We start from the raw sequence: 26,773 nt of genomic DNA on the forward strand, positions 1-26,773 counted from the left end.
ATGGTGTTGTAAGTGGTTGCTAGGGCATTGCTAGGCAGTTGCTATGACAACTAGGTGTGTTGCTATAGGGTTTGGTGTGGTGTTCTGGGTGGTTGCTGGGTTGTAGTGGCACTAGTGCTGTTAGTGTGTATTGCCTTGGAAAGATGTTTTGTGATATAGAGCCTCGCCCCTTTTATCTCTAATGGGCCAAAATTCATGTTTAACTCGACTTGAGAGAAATTGGTGAGTTGGATTGCTTATAAAATTAATAGCACATTTCTTAAAATCAGGGCACAATTTTTTTCCTGTTTGGTGTTTGCAGGTGGAGCAATAACTGCAGGAGTATCATGCCAAGTTTTTATGGAATATATAATGATAATAAGAAGTATGCAAAAGAATAAGATTTATTGACAAAGGCAAGCACATAAAAACCCTAACAGGCTTGTACAAAGTCAAACAGTACAATTAAGTTGGATATTAAGGACACTTGAATAAAAATAATTATTCAAATAATAACTTAGAATAATAATGTCACATAAATCCACATTTTCATGTTCTTTTCTGCCACTTCTCCAGCAGCCTGCAGCCACAACTGTGTGTGTGCAGGACTGAAGTCTGCAGGAAGGTGTGTTTCTGTGCAGATGCAGCGTTTCTCCATCTGATCCCTGGTCTGCAGGCTCCTCTGACCCGGGTTCTGACCCCGGCGCTCTGCCAGCAGAGTAAACAGGAGGCATCAACAGCGCCGAGGTCCAGCAGCACGGCTAGACGCCACCTACAACAAAGGCGTGTGAGTTTTATTCCACGTTGGTAATCTTATTAGCTGCTCTTAAGTCCCCTTGGAGGCTGCCTGTGGCTGCCGTTGGCTCCAACGGGGCCGTGATGGTTTAATCCTCAGGGGAACAGGTTAGCTCGTCTTTGGCTCTCTTACAGGTTGTCGCCGTGCCAGGAGGAGAAGCTGGAGCCATGGACGAGCTACTTTTACCGAGCGGGGAAGAGGAGGCGCGCTCCGATCACAGCTCTTATGCTCCGGGAGCGGCGGGGAAAACCATGGTGGATCGCATCAAGAACTTCCTCCAGGAGACGTTCACTGTGGACCTCAGACAGACCCTGAGGAACTTCTGCAAACGCAACGGGCTGCTGGTTCTGTCGGTCATCGCCGTGCTGACCGGCTGCGTCCTGGGCTTCATGCTGAGAGGGAGTCAGCTCTCCTCACAGGTAGGTCGCACCTTGTCAGGTAGACCAGGAGGACAAAACAAGCTCAGACAGTGAAATGCAGCCTCGCCTGGCTTGTTGTTGTTGTTCAGCCCGTACTCGGCCATCTGTTCCTCTTTGTCTGAAGTTAATCTGCTCATCTGCTGCTCCTCTGCACCTCCTCTGTAGCACGCAGCCTGCTACCAGTGGAGACACACAGCCAGCCTGCAGACTCTACTGCCATGCTCAAGAGCACCTCAGAGGAACCTGAATGTTTGGCTCATTACTAACATTAGCCCACATCCTGTCCTCCTGATCTGTGCCGTACAGCAGTCAGACAGATTTCCTGAACAATGGAAAATGTTTACTGTAATTCTGCTTGTCATTAAAATAATAATTAGGCTATTATGGTCCAAAGGCAACACAGAACTCCTTTAAGACTCAAACGTAAAGCTCCATCCCAGAGATCCTGAATGTTTGTCTCATTCACTCTTTTCATGTCAACAAACCATTTATCAAATCCTGCAGGGAGCTAAAGATTTCACCACACAGAATCTAAATGTGAATTTTTGGTCAAAACAGCCGCCTTATAATGTTCTGCTTCTGTGGTGAACAAAGTCCTCAACATTCAGAAACCACACAGCTGATAATTGGCTGTTGAAAGCAAAACGGGACTATTTTCCCTGGCGGAGGAGGAGGAGAAGGAGGAGGAGGAGGAGGAGGAGGAGGAGGAGGGAGCGTTTCAGTGTGAAAAAGTCGTGAAAAGCCAACAGTGCTGCTGCTTTTAGGAAAACTCATGTGGAGGACTTTATTGGGCTGATGGAAAACTGGAGTGAAGAAAGTGTGAAGGCTCTGAAAGTTCATGTTCATATCGTAGTGGAATGAATGGAGGAAAGGGAGGAGGAGTGATGTGGCAGCTCTGAAAGCCCCACTGCTCGCTCTGGGAGGAGAGCAGAGGAACGTGAAGGAGAGGAACCTCTGGACCTGCAGAGGAGCTGGGACGGGGCTGTAGGCAGACAGGTGGCAGGCTTCTTGTTGTCTGTGTAGGAAACAGTTGAGCTCTGCAGAGCGTGCAGATCCACGCTCAGTTTAATCCTCTCCATTGAATTAGGCAGTGAGGTGCTTTCCTCTCGTGGCTGCGGCCTGAGACGCCAGCTGACACGTGGAGTGAGCTTTATTTCAGGTTCCGTTCAGAGCAGCGACTCCCAGCAAAATGAGGAATAGTTTAGGATACTAGGATACTAAATACTTTAGAAAAGCAGGTTGAGTTCAGAAATCTGATCCAGCACCACCCATCTGACCTTTTAAATATATCATTTGAATCATTACAAATGTCGTTTTCTACTTTGTGTGTGTGTGTGTGTGTGTGTGTGTGTCTGTGTCTGTGTGTCTGTGTGTGTGTGTATGTATTGTAATTTTTTAAATCTCAGTTTTGCTAATTTTACTATTATTGTATTATTTTTACTAATTTCTTCCTAATATTTTGCTAATTTTCTTGTCATTTTTACTGATTTACCATTTTTTAAAATTTTATTTTTTAAATATTTGTTTTAATTATATGATGAATTATGGTGAATTTTATTCCTTTTTTGCTAATGTTCCTATAATTTTTTTTCTCATTTTTTTGTAATAATCTTTTTTTTTCCCTGCGTGTTTCTGAAAGAAACATGTGGACCGTTCCGTCATGAACACTAACCAAACACTAACCACAATATCACATCAGAGTCTTTTCCTGTGGGGCCCCGGGGCCTCAGGAGGGCCTCCAGAACATGAGGGGGGTTAAACCCCTGGGTTTAGAGGGAAAGACGGGGCCAGTGTGTTTGTGTTTGTGTGGAAACAGAAATCAGCAGCAGGGTTTTTTTTCTGTCAGTGTGAGCTTAAACATTTTCTCAGATCTTTAAAACTAATCTGTATATTAACCAACAAATGAAACTAATCTGTATTTTCTCTATAACCAATAATTTACTGGTTATTTATTGACTTCCCATGGGTTCTGTTAACTGACTGGTCAAAGCTGAACTTTGTATCAGTATCAGTGTACATGTAGTATTCATATCCACCCAGAGTCCAGTTCATCAGCTCCACCTGTATAATCTAATCTAATCCAGTCCAATTCAGCTGCCCAGTTAGTGCTACTGTTGGACTGGACTGCACTTTACTGACAGCTGTTTCCAATATTCTGTCCCCCCTCATGTATATAAATGAGGAGGACCAAAAAATCAGAAACCCCTCTCAGTATAATGCAGTCCAGTAGCAGACCTGCAAACTACAACCTCAGGAATAAACACAGAATTAAAGTGACACATTCTGCACAATGTCAACACAAACTGAGCATGATACACTTTGTTCAAAGGCAGAGTTTATGGCAGAGCTGCTGAGCTGAGCTGCATTAGATTGTAGATATATATGGATATATTTTGAGTATGTTCAGCCATTGCCATTTTGAAGGTTTACTTATGAAGGATTTGTCTTTCAGACTTTTTTAATCAACGTGGCCTTACCCATTGTGGAAAAATATCCTTAACCTTGTTCAGGTTCATCATTAAATATCTGTAACATGGAGAGGATTCGGTCAGTAGAGTTTTCCTTGAAAACGTACCGTCTCTTTTCAGATTTTCACCAAGCAGTTTTTTTTTTCTGCCAGCTCAAATCTCATTGTGGGTCAAAGCAAAAGAGGTTCAGGATGATGACTGGACCCCCTGCAGTCGTCTGAACAGTGTCAGGATCTGTGTGTGTGTGTGTGTGTGTGTGTGTGTGTGTGTGTGTGTGTGCGTGCGCAGTGGCGCTCTGTGAGCTGCAGGGGGCTCTGTTAGCAGCTCTCCTGGCCTCAGGCAGGAGAAACCTCTGGTGTGTCAGCCTTTTGAAGAGCATCTCCCATGAGCACTCAGGGCGGCTGTAGTCCAGATCCATATTTTCTGTCATTTTGTTCACTTCCTCTCCTCATCACTAATTGGCTTTAGTTTTCACCCGGCGCCCCCCCTCGTTAGCCTGGCTGAGCTCACCTGCCCACTGCTGAGTTAAAGGGCCCACGTGTGTCTTTTGTTCCCCTTTAACATTCAGAAATGCCGTTCTTTGATGTGGAGAGTAAAACTTTGTTCAGAGGACTGACGGTTCCTGACAGTCAGACTTGAATCTGAACGTCCTGATCCACAGCGGCCGAGCGCTCGCTGACACGTATTGAGGCAAAAATAAATCTGGCGAGGCGGCGTGACGTCATGACGAGTGTTTGACTTCTCTCTGTGCTCCTCGGACCGATTCTGTGTGATGTCTGAACTCACTGTGTTTACTCCTGCATCTGTAGTTCATGTCGCTGTGTGTGCCGGTGTGTGTGCCGGTGTGTGTGTCGGTGTGTGTGCCAGTGTGTGTGTTGGTGTGTGTGTTGGTGTGTGTGTTGGTGTGTCCCTGGTCCGGGGGAAACCAGGGCACGACATGCATCGAGCGCTCACTCTCCTCACGTCCAAGACCAGAAACTGTTTTGTTTTGTTTTGTTTTTTAAGATGTTTTTTTTTTACTCTTTGCCAGTTCTGCTTTAATAAACAGACACAGTGGTGAGAGACCGCAACAGCAGAGTTTTAATCTTAAAAAAATAATTTCAAAATCAGCATCAGAAATACCTTGAGTGGAAATTGGGTCAGTTTATCGTAAGTCAGATTTTATCATGCGGTGAGATATTCTGTATTCCGGCTCCCTCTCTGCTCCTAGCTGAATGAACAATATAAAATATAAAATATAAAGTATGAATGTGTAAGCAAATAATAGCCAAGTAAAAAACATTTGATGATGAAATTAGAAAAACGTTCTCATGGTGGTCCACATCCTACCAAAGAGGTTTCCCTCAGGATGGTCTGCTGGTTCCTCAGAGGGTTCCTGAACATGAGCGCCAAGCAGCAGCAGGCGTCTCTTATCCGTCTTTAAAACGGTTTGTCCTCGTCTTCACAGGCCAAGATCTACTTCTCCTTCCCCGGAGAGCTTCTGATGAGGATGCTGAAGATGCTCATTCTTCCTCTCATCACTTCCAGGTAGATGACGTCCAAAGCTCATCATGTCACCGTGACTCTGCCGGTCAGCTTCCTTTAAAATACGTCAGAAAAGGAGGAATCTGAGAGAGAAAACATTTTGTTAAATCCTGTGGAGGAACACTGTCATGTTTCCTCCTGGGTGACGCTTTCACATCGAACCATTTCACATAAAAAAGGCGACTCACCTTAAGGAACCCAGTGCTTCAATGCTGCTGGTTTACAGCTTTTTATTTTTGCCCAAACATCTCCCAAGGAGGAGGTAGTGAAGGAAAGGAGGAGGTAGAGAAGGAAAGGAGGAGATAGAGAAGGAAAGGAGGATGTAGTGAAGGAAAGGAGGAGGTAGTGAAGGAAAGGAGGAGGTAGAGAAGGAAAGGAGGAGATAGAGAAGGAAAGGAGGATGTAGTGAAGGAAAGGAGGAGGTAGTGAAGGAAAGGAGGTGATAAAGAAGGAAAGGAGGAGACAAAGAAGGAAAGGAGGACATGGAGAAGGAAAGGAGGAGATAGAGAAGGAAAGGAGAAGGTAGAGAAGGAAAGGAGGAGATAAAGAAAGAAAGGATGTTGAGAAGGAAAGGAGAAGGTAGTGAAGGAAAGGAGGAAGTAGAGAAGGAAAGGAGGAGATAGAGAAGGAAGGGAGGATGTAGTGAAGGAAAGGAGGAGGTAGTGAAGGAAAGGAGGAGGTAGTGAAGGAAAGTAGGAGATAAAGAAGGAAAGGAGGAGACAAAGAAGGAAAGGAGCACGTGGAGAAGGAAAAGAGGAGATAAAGAAAGAAAGGACATAGAGAAGGAAAGGAGAAGGTAGAGAAGGAAAGGAGGAGGTAGTGAAGGAAAGGAGGAGGTAGAGAAGGAAAGTAGGAGGTAGAGAAGGAAGGGAGGATGTAATGAGGGAAAGTAGGAGGTAGTGAAGGAAAGTAGGAGATAAAGAAGGAAAGGAGGAGACAAAGAAGGAAAGGAGGACATGGAGAAGGAAAGGAGGAGATAGAGAAGGAAAGGAGAAGGTAGAGAAGGAAAGGAGGAGATAAAGAAAGAAAGGACGTAGAGAAGGAAAGGAGAAGGTAGAGAAGGAAAGGAGGAGGTAGTGAAGGAAAGGAGGAAGTAGAGAAGGAAAGGAGGAGATGAAGGAAAGGAGGAGGTAGTGAAGGAAAGGAGGAGGTAGAGAAGGAAAGGAGGAGATGAAGGAAAGGAGGAGGTAGAGAAGGAAAGGAGGAGATGAAGGAAAGGAGGAGGGAGGGAAAGGGAGGGAAAGGATCCATCAGAGTGAAACAAATGTAACCCTCCAGCAGCTCTGTGGTATTTACACAGTGGATCATGTGGATCTGAAATACAGACACATGAATATCAGACGCTTCAGAGCTGCTGTGAGGTTTATTTTTTCCACTTTGGTGGAACCAGGCTAATGACTCCCATAGACTTCAAGTCTTTATGCTAAGCTAACAGGAAATGCCACCCATATGAACTGAACCACTGGACATACAGAGGGGAACATGGTGTCCAACATCTGGTCTCAGTCTGGGGAAGTGGGGAAAAGGTGATCTGGTCCAAAACGTTGGAATATTCCTTTAAATGATCCTGAAGGGGGAGCGGTTGGCTCACTGTGACTCCTCCCTCCTCAGTTTGATGTCGGGTCTGTCCTCCATGGAGTCCAAAGCCTGCTGTCGGATGGGCGTCCTGACCGTCACCTACTACCTCTGGACCACCTTCATCGCCGTGGTGGTCGGCATCGTGCTCGTCATCATCGTCAAACCCGGCGTGGGGACGGAGATGGAGAGCAACCGGCTGGGCGGCGGGCCCGTCATGACCTCGGCCGACGCCCTGCTCGACCTCATCAGGTGAGGCACTGAGGGATCGAACCTGAGACCGTCTGGTCACAGGACACCTCTCTTCTCGCTGCGCTGGCTGAGACAGACGCCGTCTCAGGTATTTAACAAAGACAGAAACGCAGCAAACGTAGCAACAAAAAAAAAAAAAAAAAAAGAGAAGATAGAAAAAGGGAAGGAAGGAAATAAAAAATATTCCAAAAAATAATCATAAAATTTTCAATTCATAAGAATAGTTAATTACTATAGTTATAATTATTCAAATTATATCTTTAGAAAGAAAAAATACCATAAAATTACTATGAAAATGTTCAGTAAGTAAATGAATTAAAGTGAATTTCGTTCAGAGGGGAAAATAAAATCATTGCGGTTGTTCATCTGTGTGTCGATGTATTCATGATAAAACACAAAGGGGCCCCAAATGATTTTTTTTCCCCGGGCCCCTAAAAGTCTGCAGAGGCCTCTGGGATCCACCAACACTTTTTGAAACTGATAAAAACTGTCTGATGTTTTGTGGGTTTGTTGTTTTTTCTGTGTGTGTGTGTGTGTGTGTGTGTGTGTGTGTGATGTGATCTTTAGTTAGACGTTTTGGCCTGTTGGTGGCGCTGTGGTAGTCCAGTCAGTTTCATGTTGTGGATGCTGGTTGGTGATGTCAGAATCCGCAGAGGATCAGAGATCCTGTGAGGAACTTGGTCGACTCCTGAAGTTGTATTTTCCAGATTTTCTAACTTAAATGTGTTCTCATCGGCCAGTCAAGTTATAAATACAGGAAGTAAATAACAAGGACAGGAATTTAACCTTAAAAATGTGAAAAGGTCCAGATTTTCTCACAGTGACCCCCAGGACAAATGAAACCAGAAATATGTTTGTCAGATCAGCGTCAGATTTCCTGTGAGAGATGTACTGTTGTAGAGAGATGTACTGTTAATATGTCATTTTAATAAGGTTTTAAAAATTCAGTCGACACAGCAGCCATGCAGATCACCAACATGTGATCAGTTTATCCAGATAACGCCTGTCAGGAAATTTGCTTCGATGTTTTCAGACACGCCAAACAACTCTCAAGCTAGCCAAAAGCACACTTCCTGTTGTTTACAAAATAAAAGCTTTATTCACGCGTAACGTCAAATACATTCTAACCCAGAGTGGTGCTTTTATTTTGAAGGCAGGATATGTGCCATCCTCGGCAGTGTCGCTGCTGCCAGGATGTTCATGTGATGTGATTCAGCTTCAGTTCACAGCATCACAGCTCTGATGCAGCGCTGAGAAACCACACATCTGTACGCCGCCGCTCGCCACTGCCACTGCCACCGCTCGCCATCACAACCGACAGGAGGTTCCCAAAATAAATGCATGATTCAGCTTTTCTGCATCATTTTGAGCCAGAAATCCCTAAAGTCTTGCTGTGTTCCTGAGGTGGTAGGAGGCTGACTTTGTAACTGTCTTCATGAGGCTGCTGAGGTCCATAACGAGCCTGAGTCACATATTCAAGCTGAGCACTGACTTTTAATCTCTTTCTTCTTTGGGGCTGAAAACAATTATTTCTGTTTTTTTCTGTGTTCAGTTGTAGAAAACTCTGGCCAGTCCACTCGTTAATTCGTTCAGTGTGTTTTCTGAGTGAATGTCAGGCGTGCTGTGGCCTGTGGACTCTGTGATGCAGAGCTGGGTGTCGTCTGCATATCGACTCACACAGCTGTTATAATCACCTGCTGCTGAAGCTGCAGCACAAAGCTGCTGGAAATATGATCCAGAGCAGACGGTCGGACTCGACAAAACACAGCAGCACTTGATAAAATACATCCCACACACACACACACACACACACACACACACATACACAGCAATCCCATTACAGGACAGGGTGATTAGTATATTTTTAGTAATCCCGCGGGATGGCTGACAGATTAAGCGAGTCAGCGGCGGTTTGGTGGAATGATCTCTGCTGCGGCACGTTGGCAGACCGCGCTCGCGTGCCATGTTCACAGGCCACGCCCCCTTTCTGCAGCGCCTCACCAGCCAGGGGTCATCCTGCTGACCTTTAATCTTAGTGTGTGTGTGTGTGTGTGTGTGTGGGAGGAGGGGTTGGGGGGGCAGCCTGATGGTTTCCTCTCTCTGCTCTCTAGTTACTTAGTGATGTTATTTATTGATGCATAAAATTACCTTAACTTAACTTATTTCCTGTCTAAACAAAAAGGGGTTTATATTCACTCTCAGAAAATACAGCCCATGATCTACCAAATATACCTTGTTAATTTATTCATTTATTTATGTAGTTATATAGTTATTTATTCATAACCTACAAGTTAAAATCTCTTAAATTAATATTTTACCTAATTTATTGATTGATTCAGGTGTTTATTAATATATTTATTATTATTTATTCATGGCCTACAAGTCAAAATCTACCTGCAGTTTATTTATTTATTTATTTATTTATTCATTCATTCATTCATTGTATTTGGCCTAACAAACACTGTCTCCTTGCATCTTCACATTTAAAGGAAATGGTGTAAATATGGTTCTTTTGTGTACCTCTGAAACCCCTATTTCCTAGAGGGGGGCCTAATAAAATTAAAAAGAGGGGAGACAAGATAATAAAATGAGTTGATATAGTAATGATATAGTGCTAACAATCTTTTTTGTTGTTGTTTTTTTGTTTTTGTTTTTGTTTTTTTTTCAAACTTCTGGTGCAGAAGAGCAAAGAGCTTCTCCTCCATGTTGATTTGATTTGATTTGATTTGATTTGATTTGATTTGGATGTAAAACGTCAAAGAGACAACAGGAGCTGTGGAGCCAAACAGAGAGCCGTGAACATGGCGGTGTGTTCTGTGTGAGCTTCTGATGATTTGTGCGTCTGTCCGCAGGAACATGGTCCCCTCCAACCTGATCGAAGCCACGTTCCAGCAGGTGAGCCCAAAATGTTGGAATATTCCTTTAACAACAATGACACAGTGTTAGCGTCTTTATGTTTGTGCTTTGTGAAACGTCGTCAGCAGCTCGTAGGTTTAAGTCCGTCTCTCTGCCCTGACTTTCTGTCTCAGAGCTGCTCAGGTGAAACTCCTCCTCAGTCAGTCTGACCTCCTCTCTGTCTTTCAGTACAAAACGGACCTGGTTCCCATCCTGAAGGTCCCGACCAGAACCATCCAGCCCAGCTTCGTGTACGTGGTCCCGGACGACAGCGACCCTAAAGGTCAGACGGTGTACCTGGAGCTGACGCCGGCCCCCGAGGTCACGTACAAGACGAGCCCCGGCACCAGCCAGCAGATGAACGTGCTGGGCATCGTCATCTTCTCGGCCACCATGGGTGAGCAGCTCCTCCCTCCCCTCCTCTACAGGGGACGTCACGCTTTTAGTGCTTTGATTTGGATTGCACTGGTGCTTTGTTGCTCATTGTATGTGTTTTACTTCTCTTTTATGATGTAAGGTTAAATCAAATGTATTATCATTAGCAGTGGTATTAGCACAGACTCTGCAGGTTTGGTGATCCATGACTTGTGTCTGTTTTTTAAGGATGATGTGAAATGACAGCAAACACTCTGATTAATAACACTAAAGGCCCAATGACGGACTTCTCTTCTCTACGGCCACTCAGCTTGTTGTGTTGAATTGAGGGTTTCTGTGTAAATTAAAAAGAGAGAACTGCCTCGTCAGTTCAGCTTTTCTCAAGTCAAACTGTGGTACAGTTAATTCAAATGTTATTTAAACTGATGAAGGGCGGTCCTTGTAATGGATGCCCTTTCTGCGACAGCGCTCAAACTGAACCAGACAAATCAAATCAAAAACCAAACCAAACTGCAAAAGTTATGAAATGTGGAGTCAAACAAATAAAATGACCTAATTATTTACTTAAAGCTGCATTCAGCAATATTCTGTCCACCAGACACTTCACAGTCTGTTGCTGTGATCTGAAGAAGCTCCTCCTCTTCTTGATGATGGCATAAAAAATCCAGGCCCAGGCTCTCGAGGTGTGAAAAATAAAAGGCCTTTATTTCAGCGGACTTGTTCAGTGGGACGTCCTGTAGCATCGTGCTAACCGTGGTGCTAACAAGCTAGCAACATGCTAGCCAACGCTGCAGATACAGAATATCTGCAGCGTGGGGTGAAAACATGATCTGTGATAAACCCTGTGCATCGTATCACTACGCCACGGCGCCATGTCCCATATTCATTCGCGAACATGAACACACCAACGTCCATTTATGATTTTGTTTATGACACCAAACTCCGCCTGGGCTGTGGCCGTCGTACGGCACAACGCAACCAAGCTGATTGGTCCGTTTCTTGGTAGGAAACTAAACATTTTGGCTGAAGAGGCCGGACCAGCTGGTTTGATCTGATGAGAGCAGGTGGCTGGGCCCAGTGGCGGTTCTGCCCATGTTGCCGCCCTGGGCGAAATTACTGCCTTGCGCCCTTCTGTTCTAGCTCCGCGCGCGCGGAGCAAGAACTTCCAAGCAATAACGGCCGCTACCGGTGCCCCTCTGGCGGCTACACGCGCCCCTCCCAGAGCAGGGGCGCCAACACCTGCACAAATACCTTTTTTTGGAAAAATACTTTTTATATGGACAAAATCTTGTTTGCATAAAAAAAAGCCACCGGTCAGCATCAGGCGGGCCGGCCGCGGCACCGGCTTGATGCCTACAGGTGCCGCGCCCACCCGGTCAGGTCTGCCGGATCTGACAGGTGAGCGGCACACACACACACTGCCATCCTCTCATTATAAATCAACTTTTGTTCATACGCGGCTGCAGCAGCACAACGGACAATGACACAGACAACATGCATGATTATTGACTGTGCAATGCGGCCATTCGCCGGTAATTGCGGCATCAGGCGAGCCTACCTACTGGTTTATATGCAAGCACAATACATGTGTGTTTGCTTAGACCCCAATATTAGACGAGGGCGTTTTTTCAGGGCATTTTCAATGGAAAAAATATTGTCTTATATTCAGATGAATACGGTAATAGAAAACTGCTTTGCAGCGAGGATGATTTTTTTTTTTTTTTTTTTTTTTTTTTTTGCTCTCATGCCGCCCCCCACGTGACATGAAAATATGCCGCCCCGGGCGGCTGCCCGCTTCGCCCGTGCCTAAAACCGCTACTGGCCGGGCCTGGCCCGCTCTGCTGCCACCTTTTACAGAGTTCCTAACCCCCAAACCCAAATCTGTGTGACGCCTGACCTTAAGATAGATAGATAGATAGATAGATAGATCGATAGATAGATCGATAGATAGATAGATAGATAGATATACTTTATTGATCCCAACCAGGGAAATTCTGGTGTTCCAGCAGCCTGGTGATGTCACTTCCTGTCGTCACATGTCACAGGTCTGCTGCTGGGCAGGATGGGAGAGCGAGGAGCGCCGCTCGTCAACGTCTGTCAGTGCATCAACGAGTGCGTCATGAAGATCATCAACGCCGCCGTCTGGTGAGCCACGACCCAGCCAAGCAGCTGAACTCCCAGCATGCACTGCCTTAGTCTGAGCTCTACTGGAGGGGCGGAGCTCTGCTCGTCCAGCAGGTTTTCCCTCGTTTGGTGTTTTGATGATGATGATGATGGAAATCTGCCACAACTGTGTGTGAAGGCCACATCATCAACATTCACATCATCATCATCATCATCATCATCATCATCGTCACCAAACCTTTCAGTGACTCCTCGTGACCTGTGTGTGTGTGTGTGTGTGTGTGTGTGTGTGTGGAGGGGGGGGGCATTGTGGAAGAGGCCACACCCCCATCAGGATATGTCCCATCACCACGTGTAGCCTTGAAACCTGCTGAGCAGATCCACAGGATTTATTTTAAAAACATGCAGTCTAAAAACGATTAGCAAATTAGCAAAAAAGTACCAAAATATTATTTTAAAAATGAGTATGAATGTTGAGGTGAAATGCTCGTGTTTCTGCTGGGAAAGATAAAAATGAGCTGACCTCAGAGCAGTGTTGCTGCCTTGCTGAAAGTGTCTGAGCAGCAAACAGCAGCTCTGAGGTCAGTGCTGCAGGTCTCTCTGCTGTCTGAAGCTCATCATCAGACAGTGATGGTGGCCTCCATAGGGGGCGCCGGCGAGCGTCCGCTCTGCTTGTCCCACACACAGGGCAGGGACGCTGCTTCACCTCAGGGAGCTCAGATGGAGTCCTGATCTGCTCGGGAGCTTTCACTCCGTCTCCTTCCTTCTTACCTGGAGAATCCTCCATTAGAACAGCAGCCCACCAAGGTGGGACACACCTGGCTGTTAGAGGGGACGGGAGACGGCCTCTGATTGGTTCACTGCAGGTTACACCCAAAACACAGCCAGGATTCATGAGGAGACTCAGGACAAGCCTTTAGAGCCAGGAGCCTGGAGCATAGAGCCCAGAGTTTTGGTTCAGCATTGACCCTGTGGGGCAGCAGGGAGGAGGGCGGGGCCATAATACTACCAGCCAATCAGCAGCCAGCGGCTCATTCATAATGAATGAATGTCTCCAAAACAGCTCGTTAGATTCTAGGCAGAGGATCGGCTTTCTGAAATGATTTCCTCACTGAAACTGTTCTCTACAGTCACTTAAAGGTCACAGGTGTGTTTAGAGACGAGGCAGCAGGTAACAGCGACTGAAACAGCGAAACACTCAGATATGATCTGTTAGATATTAATATTGTAATATGTGATCTTGAGGTTTGTATTTGATCATCCAGAGTTTTTGTGATGAGTAGTTTCAGATCAGATGTGGTGGTTATGTGTGACTCTCCTTACCTACTTATTGATCGAGGGTAAGGCATTGCTTATATATGTAACATTAATTTATGGTTGGGTGTGTATCTGTTTATTTAGGAAATCAGCATGTATGCATCTCATTTAATTATCATAATTCTCAGATCTAAAAAAGCAATCAGTGCATAAACAGCACAAACACAACAAAAGCACAAACAAATCAACTTAAATGAAATAAAATCAAATTTCGTATGAGGGCTTAGATCATATTAACATTCAGGATGCATGCATCTGTTTTTGAATGAATATTTCACAGTGTGTTTAGTGTGTGTGTTCAGTGTGTGTGTGTGTGTGTGTGTGTGTGTGTGTGTGTGTGTGTGGCGACTGTGTTTCTGACCTGATGACCTGTCAGTGTTCATCACGCGGCCGGCACCTGCCAAGTGGTGACATCACACCTCCCCCCGTGCTCAGGCCCCGCCCACCTGCAGCTTCAGCACATGAGCAGATTAGCCGTGGATGTGAGGCTTAACCTGCAGAGCGGGCCGCGGCTCTGAGGGCCCCCGCAGGATATTTTAGGAAACTCCTCACTGTCTTCACATTTGAGCGTTTATTGAGAAAACGTCCAGGAGAGGGTTTGCAGCGCCGCCGGCTGAACTGTAATCCTCAGATTAGAGCGGGACGCTGACTGAAGCTCTCTGCACTGGAGACCGTCCAGCCAGTCACACTTCACACTTTCTACCTCCCAGCAGAAAAAAAACACAATAATCACAAACAAATAAAAAAATCCATTGTTTACATGTAAACAACCAAATCTCTGATGGAGCTGGGCTGAGCCTCCGACCACAGGAGGGCTTTTTCCCCATGGGGTAAAAAAAAATGAATTTTTATGATTTTTTTAAAATGAATTTTAGGGGGAACATTACAGAAAACAGTTTGAGAACCACAGCTCTGAGCCGCCCCGTCCGTCCACATCAGGAACGCGTTTGTCCCCTTGTGGTTTGCAGCTAATAGACAGTCTGCCTCCTGTATTATATATAATATATAACTATATTATACAGCTGATTATCTTATAACGATAATACTGACTGGAGAACTGTATCAGTTGTTTTTCATCTTGACAAATCTACAAAACCTATTTATGGATTTATTTAGCTACACACACACACACACACACACACACACACACACACACACACACACACACACACACACACAGAGTTAGGTCCATGAGTATTTGAACAGTAACACAATACTACATATCAAACGGGGCGGGGAGATAATGTCACTCCTTTTTTTATCGTTCAAAATGAGTGTACTATCCCTTAAAGTCCAGTACTTTATACCTGTAGGACTTGATTAAAAAAAAAAATAAAAGTGCAATAGGCCTGTTTATTTAAGGTGTATACTCGTAGGCTTTTTACATATGCCCAATTTCTTACCTCTGTGTTGTTGTTGTCTTTTTTCTGCTTTTAGAATCTAATTCTCAGCTGCAGCCCAGTTTGCCCAGTTTGCCCAGTTTGCCCAGGATCTCTGCTTCTGGTTGTGACTCAGAAAGGGACTGCAGGAGTTTCTCAGGTGTTTCCTGTTTCCTCTGAGCTGAACTCTCACCTGCTGGTCTTGCTCCTCAGGTATTTCCCGTTCGGGATCATCTTCCTGGTGGCGGGGAAGATCCTGGACATGCAGGACCCGAGCACGCTGGGCAGGAAGCTGGGCTGGTACACCGTCACCGTGCTCGCCGGCCTCTTCGTGCACGGCTTCATCCTCCTGCCGCTCTTCTACTTCCTGCTCACCCACAAGAACCCGTTCGGCTACATCCGCGGGCTGCTGCAGGCCATGGTCATCGCCCTCGCCACCTCGTCCAGGTCAGAGCCGCGTCGCCCGCGGCACAGCCGGGCATGCTGGGAGAAGTCACACCGTACAGTCTGCTCTTTCCAGTTTTTTTATTTTAGGTGGCCCTTTACAGTTTCTTAATTTCACTGCAAATGAAGTAAATTAGTGCTGAAACAAATAAATGAATTAGTTGACTGACAGGAAAGGACTTTGTGGGCTTGTGTTGGCATGTGGGCATGTCATTATTTTTGACGTTTTATAGAGAAAAAGATGAATTGATCATTAGAGAAAAAATCAAGAGGTTAAAGCGACAGTGAAGGCAGCCTCACAGTGAAGCTACAGACTGGGCTGCAGAAACTTAGATTTGGACTCAACAGAGAAAACATCCCAGTGAACCTGTGACTTATTTATCAGGACATTTAGTGCATATTTCCTGTGTTAATGTGTAAAAATCATGGTGTGGCCTGGGGACTTTCCCCCTCGGTGTGTGTCCACAGCTCGGCCACGCTGCCCATCACCATGAAGTGTCTGCTGGAGAACTGCCAGGTGGACCGGCAGATCGCTCGCTTCGTCCTGCCCGTGGGAGCCACCATCAACATGGACGGCACGGCGCTGTATGAGGCCGTGGCCGCCATCTTCATCGCCCAGGTCAACGACTACGAGCTGGACTTCGGCCAGCTGGTCACCATCAGGTGAGCCTCTGAACCCTCAGCCAGTTCACCTGACTTCTTTCAAAAACATGAGAAGAAAGGTGACGAGCAAATTAGCCAGAAATGACCTGAACATTACCCCCAACCACTCCCCCAAAAAAGTAAAAAAAAAACACCTGAAAATGAAAAAAAATCAGTTCCAGCATTAGAAAAATATTAGAAAATTATCCAAAAAATGGTATTTTTAAAGACACCTATATTTATAATTATTATATATTTAAAATTATATTACAAGAAAAAAAATCATAAATTAACACTAAATTATTGAAAAAAATAAAACCTATTAGATCACCTCCCCCCTAAAATTGACAATATAAAGAAATAAAATTAATTTTGTTCTAAAGCTGGAATCAAACCTTTCAAAGTAAAAGCCCTACTGCACAAAACGCTGCATTTTGTCCAATTTGAAGTGAAAACACCTTGAAACACCTTTTTATTTAAAGAGACATTTAAAAACCCGTTTGAAGGTCCGGGCACCTGGCTGATTTTAAATACACCGAGCTGTGCTAAAAAAAAAAAAAAAACAGAATAAGTGTTGGGTTTGTCTTTAAAAGCAAGTCAGGAAACAAGAAAACAGAACAAACGAGAGCAGATCAAAGCAAAGTGCCGCTGCTCTCAGTGCTCCTGCACCTTTACATGACAGGTAATGTCTCTCTGTGTGTGTGTGTGTGTGTGTGTGTGTGTGTGTGTGTGTGTGTGCGTGTGTTTGTGGCAGCATCACAGCTACAGCTGCCAGTATCGGAGCTGCTGGGATTCCCCAGGCCGGTCTGGTTACCATGGTGATCGTGCTGACATCAGTGGGTCTGCCACCAGATGACATCACACTCATTGTGGCCATTGATTGGGTCTTGTAAGTAGATCCTGTGCAGCGGTGTGTGTTTCCTGTCTGTTATGTTATGTGTGTGTGAGGGTCTGTCTCTGTAATCTGGCTGCCTGGGGCTGTGTGAGGGTCTGCCTCTGTAATCTGGCTGCCTGGGGCTGTGTGAGGGTCTGCCTCTGTAATCTGGCTGCCTGGGGCTGTGTGAGGGTCTGCCTCTGTAATCTGGCTGCCTGGGGCTGTGTGAGGGTCTGCCTCTGTAATCTGTGTTGACGGTCAGTCGGGACGTTCCTCTCCTGTCTCTGCAGGGACAGATTTCGTACGATGATCAACGTCCTGGGCGACGCGCTGGCAGCGGGCATCATCGCCCACCTGTGCCGGAAAGACTTCCCTCTGGGCGCCACAGGAAAGGTGAGGCCGCCCTAATCCAACCAATCCAACCAATCAATCAGCGGATCGATGATCGTTTCAGTCCCTCATCAAGTGAAAAGGCCTAAAATCAGCTGAGATCACCAAGACTGTCTTTCTTTTCTCCGTCTTTATTAAATTAATCCTTTTATTATTTTTTTCTTATATTTCTACATGATGCACACACTTTTTTTTTTTACAATTACAATTAAAACACAAGTAGAGTTATTAGTTGGGCTATCGTTTAGTTTTCTTCAGATCTCTGGTTAATTCTGTCATTATCTTGTTTTGAGAATTCAAGAAAATTGTCCAAGAAAACAAAAATTGTTATTTCAAGATGATGACATGAGTAACTCAAGATCTCGAAAAAACAGCTGACATTAACTCGTTATCAGGCCTCGAGGGCCTCCATAGAAAACCATGACTGTGCTGACCTGTGTGTGTGTGTGTGTGTGTGTGTGTGTGTGTGTGTGTGTGTGTGTGTGTGCGTGCTCCACAGCCTGTTCCATCCTACGGGACACACACTTCACACACTCCCAACAACTCCCACAGCGTCAACGTGCCAATGACGGAGATCCACACACACAAAGATTGCATGTTCGAGCTGATGGGCGACTCGGTCAGCGAGCGGCACACACACACCGTCTACTACAACATCTGCCAGGTGTGACGCTCACCTGCAGCCTCCGGACGTGTGTTTCCACGAGCTTCCGCCCAAACCCCCTCAGTGCCATCTGACAGGAGCGCGAGGACGAGGCGGGCTCACGGGACGCCGCTCCCTGAGCCCATGGGACGTCCGGGCTGGCGGCTCTGAGGACGCAGCCGATCAGCTGGTGAGGACATCTGACCTGCATGTGTGTGTGTGTGTGTGTGTGTGTGTGTGTGTGGCGGTCAGCCTCACGCGCTGCAGCGTCTCTGAGTGTCAGCGTGTCGATGGACTGAGGTTCGGCCTCCACATGACGCAGAGCCGACGCCCCGCCACGTGACGCCTGCAGGTCCAGAGTGTCGACCTGCGGATCAGAGGCTGTGCTGTCAAAGGTCAAAGGTCAAAGGGCGCGACGACTGTTACATCATTCTTCATCATAACTTAGATCATGAAGTCTTCATGATCTATATAAAGTGTAGACACTATGAATCTTCATGGACTATTCATCACAACTTACTGAGTGTGAGGAAACACACTTTGTTCTCTCAACTGTGAACTTCAGAGTGTGTGTGTGTGTGTGTGTGTGTGTGTGTGTGTGTGTGTGTGTGTGTGTGTGTGTGTGTGAACGTCTTAAAGTGCTCTTCATGAAGCAGACTAAGCTCCTCCACCTCGTTCCTCCTGCATGCTGGCATGCGTTCTCATTGACTTCATGTGAAGTCTTGTCTTTGTGCTTTATCTTCTTCTGTTGTTTTACCTGGAACCTGCAGCCTGCAGACACTGGAGGCTCTGTCCAAATCACACCAGTATCACACCAGTATCAAACCACTATCAAACCAGTATCACACCAGTATCACACCAGTATCAAACCAGTATCAAACCAGTATCAAACCAGTATCACACCACTATCACACCAGTATCACACCAGTATCACACCAGTATCAAACCACTATCAAACCAGTATCACACCAGTATCACACCAGTATCACACCAGTATCACACCAGTATCACACCAGTATCACACCAGTATCAAACCAGTATCAAACCAGTATCAAACCAGTATCACACCAGTATCACACCAGTATCACACCAGTATCAAACCAGTATCAAACCAGTATCACACCACTATCACACCAGTATCACACCAGTATCACACCAGTATCAAACCAGTATCACACCACTATCACACCACTATCACACCAGTATCACACCACTATCACACCAGTATCACACCAGTATCAAACCAGTGTCAAACCACTATCACACCAGTATCACACCAGTATCACACCAGTATCACACCAGTATCAAACCAGTATCACACCAGTATCACACCACTATCACACCAGTATCACACCAGTATCACACCACTATCACACCAGTATCACACCAGTATCAAACCAGTGTCAAACCACTATCAAACCAGTATCAAACCAGTATCACACCAGTATCACACCAGTATCACACCAGTATCACACCAGTATCACACCAGGATCACACCAGTATCACACCAGTATCACACCAGGATCACACCAGTATCACACCAGGATCACACCAGTATCACACCAGTATCAAACCAGTATCAAACCAGTATCACACCAGTATCAGCTGCAGCTAACATGATCAGACGTCAGGATGCTGCTCTGGGTTTCCAGCATCTCCTGCCTAACCTTGGTCAACTTAATATTTGAGAATCTGAAGGAACCTGCTGAGGGAGGAATCTCAGCCATACCTGAGCTGAAACCCACCTGAGATCCAGCCCCGCCTCCAAGCCCCTCCCACCTGAGATCCAGCCCCGCCTCCAAGCCCCTCCCACCTGAGATCCAGCCCCTCCTCTAAGACCCTCCCACCTGAGATCCAGCCCCTCCTCTAAGACCCTCCCACCTGAGATTCAGCCCTCTGTTAACAGGCTGATAAAAGGCCTGTAATCTGAGGGTGGGCTGCACCAACAAGGATTCATTTAATCTGAGATTAGCTCTATCAGAGCAAAACCAGGTTTAAAATGATTGTTCTGCTCTGTTGCACATTTAAAAACTGATCCTGCTTTAAAATCTAAAATTCACTGGTTTAAATGAATAATCAAAGGTAAATGCTTGTGAAGATCCAGCGTCACTGACCTGACATGTAAATAGTTCATTTTAATGTTTATGTAGTTTAATGTATTCTTGCTATTATATTCTTGCGTGTGTTTTTTTTTTTTATCTTGAAGTAGTGTTTTACTCTTTAGCAGTTTTATTAAGAATTTTCTCTTTTGTGGTAATTTTCTGGTCATTTTACAGTAATTTTCTTTTAACTTTTGACTCATTTATGTCATTTCTTGGTCATCTGCCCTGTCACCTTTTGCTTTTGACAGAAATGAAGTAAATGTCCTCAGGATTCAAAGGGTCAGATGTTAACCCTCCTCATCTTGAACGTCGATACTGGATCACAGTTTAAACCGGAGTTTGAAGATTTTACAGGATTACATGTAATCTAGGTAATCCAGAGGGAGAGTCGTCACATCCAAAGACATGAACAGACTCGAGTTTGGGCGGCGACACAAACGACACCAGTTCATGTGAATTTCACAGCCGTGGGTCCTGAAACGTCTCTGACGAGCTGCGAGGAGCTTCACAGTTCCTGTTTCTACATTTTAAAGCACTTTCCAAGTTTTGTGCAACAGAATTTAATGGCGAGCTGTCATTTATCCTGATTTAAACATGAATCCTTGTTGCTGCAGCCACAGAGTGCAAACGGGGATCATTTATAAATAACTCTAATAATTTATAAATAATAATAATGATTTATAAATAATAATCACAGAGACACGGGGGAGTCCCGTCCCGGCAGCGGCGCCGCCTTCCTTCTCTCTTCTTCTGTGAAAAGGAGGCGCTGCTGCCGGTCGGTCACATGACTCCATTTGGTCAATGATTCAAAACGTTTGGGGGATTCTGGGTAACGGGACCAGCTGATGGGTTTGTGATGAGGTGGTCCGTGTCCGTCTGTCTCCCCACACAAAACTGGAAGACATCTTCTCCACAGCAAAGCCGGCTGTCCCAAACGCCCGCGGTGCAGCCGGCGTCTGATTGGTCGCTCCGCTGTGATTCAGCCTCTGAAAAACAAAATCAGCTGATCTCTGGAAAACAGACGCATGTGATGTTTTTGGTGTGAAGGAGTTTTGTTTTAAAATCTGTTTGTTTGTTTGTTTGTTTGTTTGTTTGTTTGTTTGTTTTTGTGCTGAAGCGTCCGACCCGTGTGACCCGGCCTCAGCGCTGTAGCATGTAGCACAGCTAGCATGCTAGGTGGGCTAATCTTAGGCGACTAGCAGATTACAAACTGTTAAGCTGAGCCTTTTGTTAAAGTGCCTCGTTTTTTTGTTTTTTTTTTTGCTTCAGCACCTGGACTCTCCTGTCTCTGTAAATAACGGCACAGAGCTGCAGGTGTGTCCGAGGTCAGAGGTCAAACTGTTAGCATCACAAATGATCATGTTTCTTTCATCCGCCTCAAAGTTCATCCACCTCAAGTGAAAGTAGAAACTGGATTTTATTCCACCTTGGTAATTCACATGAAGCTTTTTTTTAACTATCCAGTGACGTGTGTGTGTGTGTGTGTCTGTAGTTCATGCCTGACATGTTAGCGTGTAGACAGACAGACGACCAAGAAGCCAAAGTGGGTGTCTACCTGCTCACCGGGCGTCTCCTGGGGTTTATTAGGTAGTTCTTACATGTGACTTGGTGAAGTGCCCCTTTACCTGCAGACAGAGTGTAACCTGAGCTGGTGTGTAGGACGTGCTGTGTGTGTGTGTGTGTGTGTGTGTGTGTGTGTGTGTGTTCCTGTGGTGTTAGATGTGAGAAGGTAGCGCTGCCTTAACCGGTGACCCGTCTGTCTGCTCCACCAACCTCCTGTCTGTCTGCCAACTCTGAGCCACGCCACCTCCACCTCCACCTCCACCTGCACCTCCACCTCCACCTGCACCTGCACCTCCACCTGCACCTCCACCTCCACCTCCACCTCCACCTCCACCTGCACCTCCACCTCCACCTCCACCTGCACCTCCACCTGCACCTCCACCTCCACCTGCACCTGCACCTGCACCTCCACCTCCACCTGCACCTCCACCTCCACCTGCACCTGCACCTCCACCTCCACCTGCACCTCCACCTCCACCTCCACCTGCACCTGCACCTGCACCTCCACCTCCACCTGCACCTGCACCTGCACCGAGCCGTCTCTCTTCTCTCCACCTGTCTTCATTTTTCTATGACATGTTTGTTGTTGCTGTATCATTCCTGTGTTTGTACCTGACATTAAACAGCATGTTTGCTTCATGTTTTATGAGTCTTTTCCTGTCCCGTGTCCTGTCCCGTGTCCTGAAAGCTGTTTGTCTTTCATTCTCTTCATTCTCATTTTCTGCTGAAAGATGCACCTTCACATCTGTTTCTGGGCATCGAAGCCAAATAATTCAAACCTTAAAGGAAAACTCCAACGTTCTGATCCCCTCTCCCCTCGTCCCCAGACTGAGTCCAGATGTTGGACTCCATCTTCTCCTCTGGACGTCCACTGGTTCAGTTCCTGTGGGTAGCATTTCCTGTTAGCTTAGCATAAAGACTTGAAGTCTATGGGAGTTGTTAGCGTGGCTCTCTCAAAGTGACAAAATCAACCAGCAGCTCTGAAGCTGTGTCTCACACAGAGGATCACTCAGCTTGGATGTTGTTGTTTTTTTTTTTTTTTTTTTAATTTGGTTGGTTTGAGGAGCAGTCAGATGGTGGCGCTGTAACCTCTCAACACATTTCTCCTTCCATCTGTCTCTTGCCCCTTTTCCACCAAACCGGTTCCAGGGCTGGTTCGGAGCCCGTGCCTGACTTAGCACCGCTTCTTTGTTTTCCCACCACCCAAGCACCGGCCAAACCGGTTCCAAACTGGTTCCAAACCGGTTCCAGACGAGCACCAACTCCGAGCAGGAGCCAGAGAAAGAACACGACCCCCCACGTCATTGGTGGGCGGGGTTACAGACCCAAACGGGAACAGCAAACGCTATAAACCTAAAGCTAAATGTAGTCATCGTTTGTTCTGACCATGAATATGACGGGTGGGCAGCAATAATTGTGTTTTTCGCCTCTGGATCGCAACTTAACTTAACTTTTTTTTTTATACGCACATTTTATCAATATATTTATTATCCATTATCACTGTGTGCTTTTATGTATTTTCACTTCTGTGTCCCATGATTTTTTGTTTGTGTTGTTTTTCTCTCCATTGTCATGTATTTCTTTTTCCTTGCTGCTGCTTGTGACATTTTAAATTTCCCCTTGGGGTTTAATAAAGTAATCTATCTATCTATGTAGGCTCGTGAAGACACGAGCAGTATTTGCATCGCTACGAAGGCTCATCCATGTTTGTTGTTGTGATTCCGAGCGAGCGTCTCGCACGGCCACGTCATCACGTTTCCCACTGACGTGATGACGTGGCTCTGACTTGGCTCGGCTTGGCTCTTGGTGGAAAAGCAAACTGGTTCTTTGTTGGCACCAGTTAAGCACCGGCTCTAGAACCAGCACTGAACCAGCAGCAGGTACTTTTTGGTGGAAAAGGGGCAACAGCAGTGATCGTCACACCGCTGAAGGTGGAGGAAGATCCACCACTAAAGAACCTCTCTGCTTTGTTTTTGTTTTTTCAAAACTGATCCTGAAGAATAAAGTGATGGGAGTGGATCAAGTCTGAAAATTTGGTTTGGCTTCAGAGCAGATTATGAAGTTTTGTAATCCAATTCAGGCCTTTCTCAGGTTGGATATCAGGAAAGTAAACCAAAATTTATTTAAAAAAAAAAAAATAAATAAATAAATAACAACAACAGTTAAGTTAAAATCAGTGTTTGGGAAGTAATTTGACTGGATCCTGGAGAGCTGGATTACAGGACTCCTGAAGTGGTTTTTCTGTTGTGAAAGCCTGGAGCTCCTCTCTCCGCTGGGTCACTGAAGGCAGCACACGGCCGGGAGACACACACCAGGCATTATGGGTAAGTAAACCCTGAAACAACAGAAATCAGGAGAGTGAGACTGTGACTGACGAACAGCTTCATCGAGCTGAGGCCTGCAGGGACACAGGACCTCAGAGCTGAAGGTGATTTCCATCCTTCATCTGATGAGTAAAAACAAGCAGCTGTTTTGTTTTTCTTAATTCCTATAAATCCTCAACTCCTGAACTCCAGGCAGCTCCTCCTCTGCAGCCTGATGGAGCCGCTGCAGGGAACTTCTGTTTCTCACATGATCATTCAAAAATTGTTTATCAAAAACAAAACAAACAAAAAAAATGCACATCGCTCCTGTTTCCTCGGGTTAATAAAACTGTAATGGGAGTTCCTGACCCTCTGAGTCAATAAAGATCAATATTATCTTCTTATGATAATGAACTCAGTTTATGAAAAGCAAGTCTCTGCTGCAGTTTGTTGATTTTAAATTCATATGTAAAAATGAGTGTTGAACTCTCTGAGCTGCAGCAGCTGATCTGTTTTGTTTCAATATGACATGAGCGCCTGCCCCGCCCCGCCCCGCCCCACCCCACCCCGTCCCACCCCACCCCGTCAGTAATCCTGTTGAGGAAGCGTGTGGAGGCACGCGACGCGCTCCTGCTGCCACAGGTGCTGCAGCGCTAATCTGCAATTTAGATTTAATGAGTGAGGCAGAAACAACACGGGGACTTAGAGAGACTTAAAGAGACAAGAGGCTTCACCTGTCAAGGACATGAATGGAGACACCGTCCCGTCCCGTCTCTCCGGGGTCCTGCTCATGTGTTCAGTGGTGATGCACCACATGGACAAAAGTCCTGGACCACCTCCACCTGCAGGAGCTGCTCTGAGCTCCATCCTGAACCCAGAGGCATCAATATGGAGTTGGTCCTTTACAGCAGAACAGCTTCCACTCTTCTGGGAGGCTTTCTGCCAGATGTTGGAGTGTGTCTGTGGGAGTTTGTGCCAGATGTTGGAGTGTCTGTGGGAGTTTGTGCCAGATGTTGGAGTGTCTGTGGGAGTTTGTGCCAGATGTTGGAGTGTCTGTGGGAGTTTCTGCCAGATGTTGGAGTGTCTGTGGGAGTTTCTGCCAGATGTTGGAGTGTGTCTGTGGGAGTTTGTGCCAGATGTTGGAGTGTCTGTGGGAGTTTCTGCCAGATGTTGGAGTGTCTGTGGGAGTTTGTGCCAGATGTTGGAGTGTCTGTGGGAGTTTCTGCCAGATGTTGGAGTGTCTGTGGGAGTTTTGAGCCTTTGTGAGCTCAGACTCTGATGTTGGACCAGAGGGCCCGGCTCCCAGTCTCCGTTCTAGTTGATCCAAAGGTGTTGGATGGGGTTGAGGTTGGGGCTCTGTGCGGGCCGCTCCACTTCTTCCACCCCAAACTCAGCCGGCCACGCCTTTATGGAGCTGCTCTGTGCACTGGGGCTCAGTCATGCTGGGACAGGAAAGGGCCTTCCTTCCCCAAACTGGTCCCACAGAGCTGGAAGCAGAGAATTGTCCAAAATGTGTCGGTGAGCTGAAGCGTTCAGATTTCCCTTCAGTGGAGCTGAGGGGCCGAGGCCGAGCCCAGACGCCTTGTCATTATCATCAACATATTTACAGGAGCAGTGTTTTGGAGAGTGGGTTACTCCTGTGTGGTGTGGAACAAATGAACTCCAACATGTTCCTGAAGACTGAGATCAATATAGTATATCTATCTAAAAAAAAACAGAATTTCCCTGGTTGGGATCAATAAAGTATATCTATCTATCTATCTATCTATCTATCTATCTATCTATCTATCTATCTATCAGCGGCGTGCTCGGCCCTCAGCGCCTCCAAACTACAACACATTTACTGATTTTGGGCCAAAGTTGCCTTTTGTGTGGCTGTTTTGAACAGCCTCTGGTTTCCTGTAACTGAAAGCCTTTCTTTATTTCCTCTGACTGACGCTGATCAGCCCTCCGCTCTCTGTCCGTGCTGCTGAGATCTGAGCCACGCCGCCACGCCGCCACGCCTCGGCTCGACCCCCGGGGGTCGGACGCTTTGGGAATCCTCCTCTCAGTCCAGGAGCTGGAGTCCTGGAGTCAGGACTGACCTGTCTGTCGTTTTTAAGCTGTAAGATGTTTTGTGAACAGTCATAAAAAAAACATCCCAGTTCCTGCGGTCTTGAAGGCAGCATGAATAATAAATAATGATGTGGGTCTGCCCCCTGCTGGTGATGCTGAGCAACTGCATGATGCTCTGATTTAACTGCATCAGGCATGACTGACTGCCGGTTAGGGGTGTGTGTGTGTGTGTGTGTGTGTGTGTGTGTGTGTGTGTGTGTGTGTGCGGCTACAGAGCAGAACAGATAAAAGTTGGCTTGATGAAGGCCCATTTCTGCCAGTAAAACAAATCAGGGATGATAAAGTCAAACCTCTGAGATCATCTCTGAGGCCGTAATGATGACATAATTATTATGATGAGAATAAAAAGTCTAAACTCTGAGGTTAAATGCACAAATGCTCCTGCTGTCAGCTCTGCTGTCATCACTTTGACTTTTAAATTAATGACGGATTCTCTCATAATTATGACTTTATATCAGAGGTTTGGCTTTATTTTAATGTTTTGACTCGTTAATCTCTTCAGTTTGACTCTTTTTAATGTTTTTTTTTCTGGCGGAAATGAGCTTCCGTGTATTTGTCTTTTAGCCAGTTGCTTAAGCATGACTCACCGTGATG

General features: G+C 46.0%; 1 protein-coding gene across 1 annotated transcript; it reads left to right on the forward strand.

Moving 5' to 3' along the window:
* Positions 1-888: 888 nt before the first annotated feature.
* slc1a8a (solute carrier family 1 member 8a) lies at positions 889-18,274 on the forward strand. Its single transcript, XM_030050318.1, has 11 exons — positions 889-1,194; positions 5,110-5,189; positions 6,798-7,013; positions 9,866-9,908; positions 10,098-10,305; positions 12,329-12,428; positions 15,317-15,550; positions 16,016-16,210; positions 16,944-17,078; positions 17,354-17,456; positions 17,953-18,274. The coding sequence occupies exons 1-11, from the start codon at positions 943-945 to the stop codon at positions 18,121-18,123; spliced, it is 1,737 nt and encodes a 578-aa protein (XP_029906178.1). The 5' UTR covers positions 889-942; the 3' UTR covers positions 18,124-18,274.
* Positions 18,275-26,773: the final 8,499 nt, after the last annotated feature.

This window comes from Myripristis murdjan, chromosome 4 (genome assembly GCF_902150065.1).
Source record: "Myripristis murdjan chromosome 4, fMyrMur1.1, whole genome shotgun sequence".
In the NCBI taxonomy this organism is placed as follows: Eukaryota; Metazoa; Chordata; class Actinopteri; order Holocentriformes; family Holocentridae; genus Myripristis; species Myripristis murdjan.

What these genes read in the sequence shown, in the direction of transcription:
- slc1a8a (XM_030050318.1), top strand. Translation starts at nt 943, where the DNA reads ATGGACGAGCTACTTTTACCGAGCGGGGAAGAGGAGGCGCGCTCCGAT. An exon ending in GGAGTCAGCTCTCCTCACAG is followed by an intron (nt 1,195 to 5,109) that starts GTAGGTCGCACC and finishes TCGTCTTCACAG; the next exon opens with GCCAAGATCTACTTCTCCTT. An exon ending in ATCATCAACGCCGCCGTCTG is followed by an intron (nt 12,429 to 15,316) that starts GTGAGCCACGAC and finishes CTTGCTCCTCAG; the next exon opens with GTATTTCCCGTTCGGGATCA.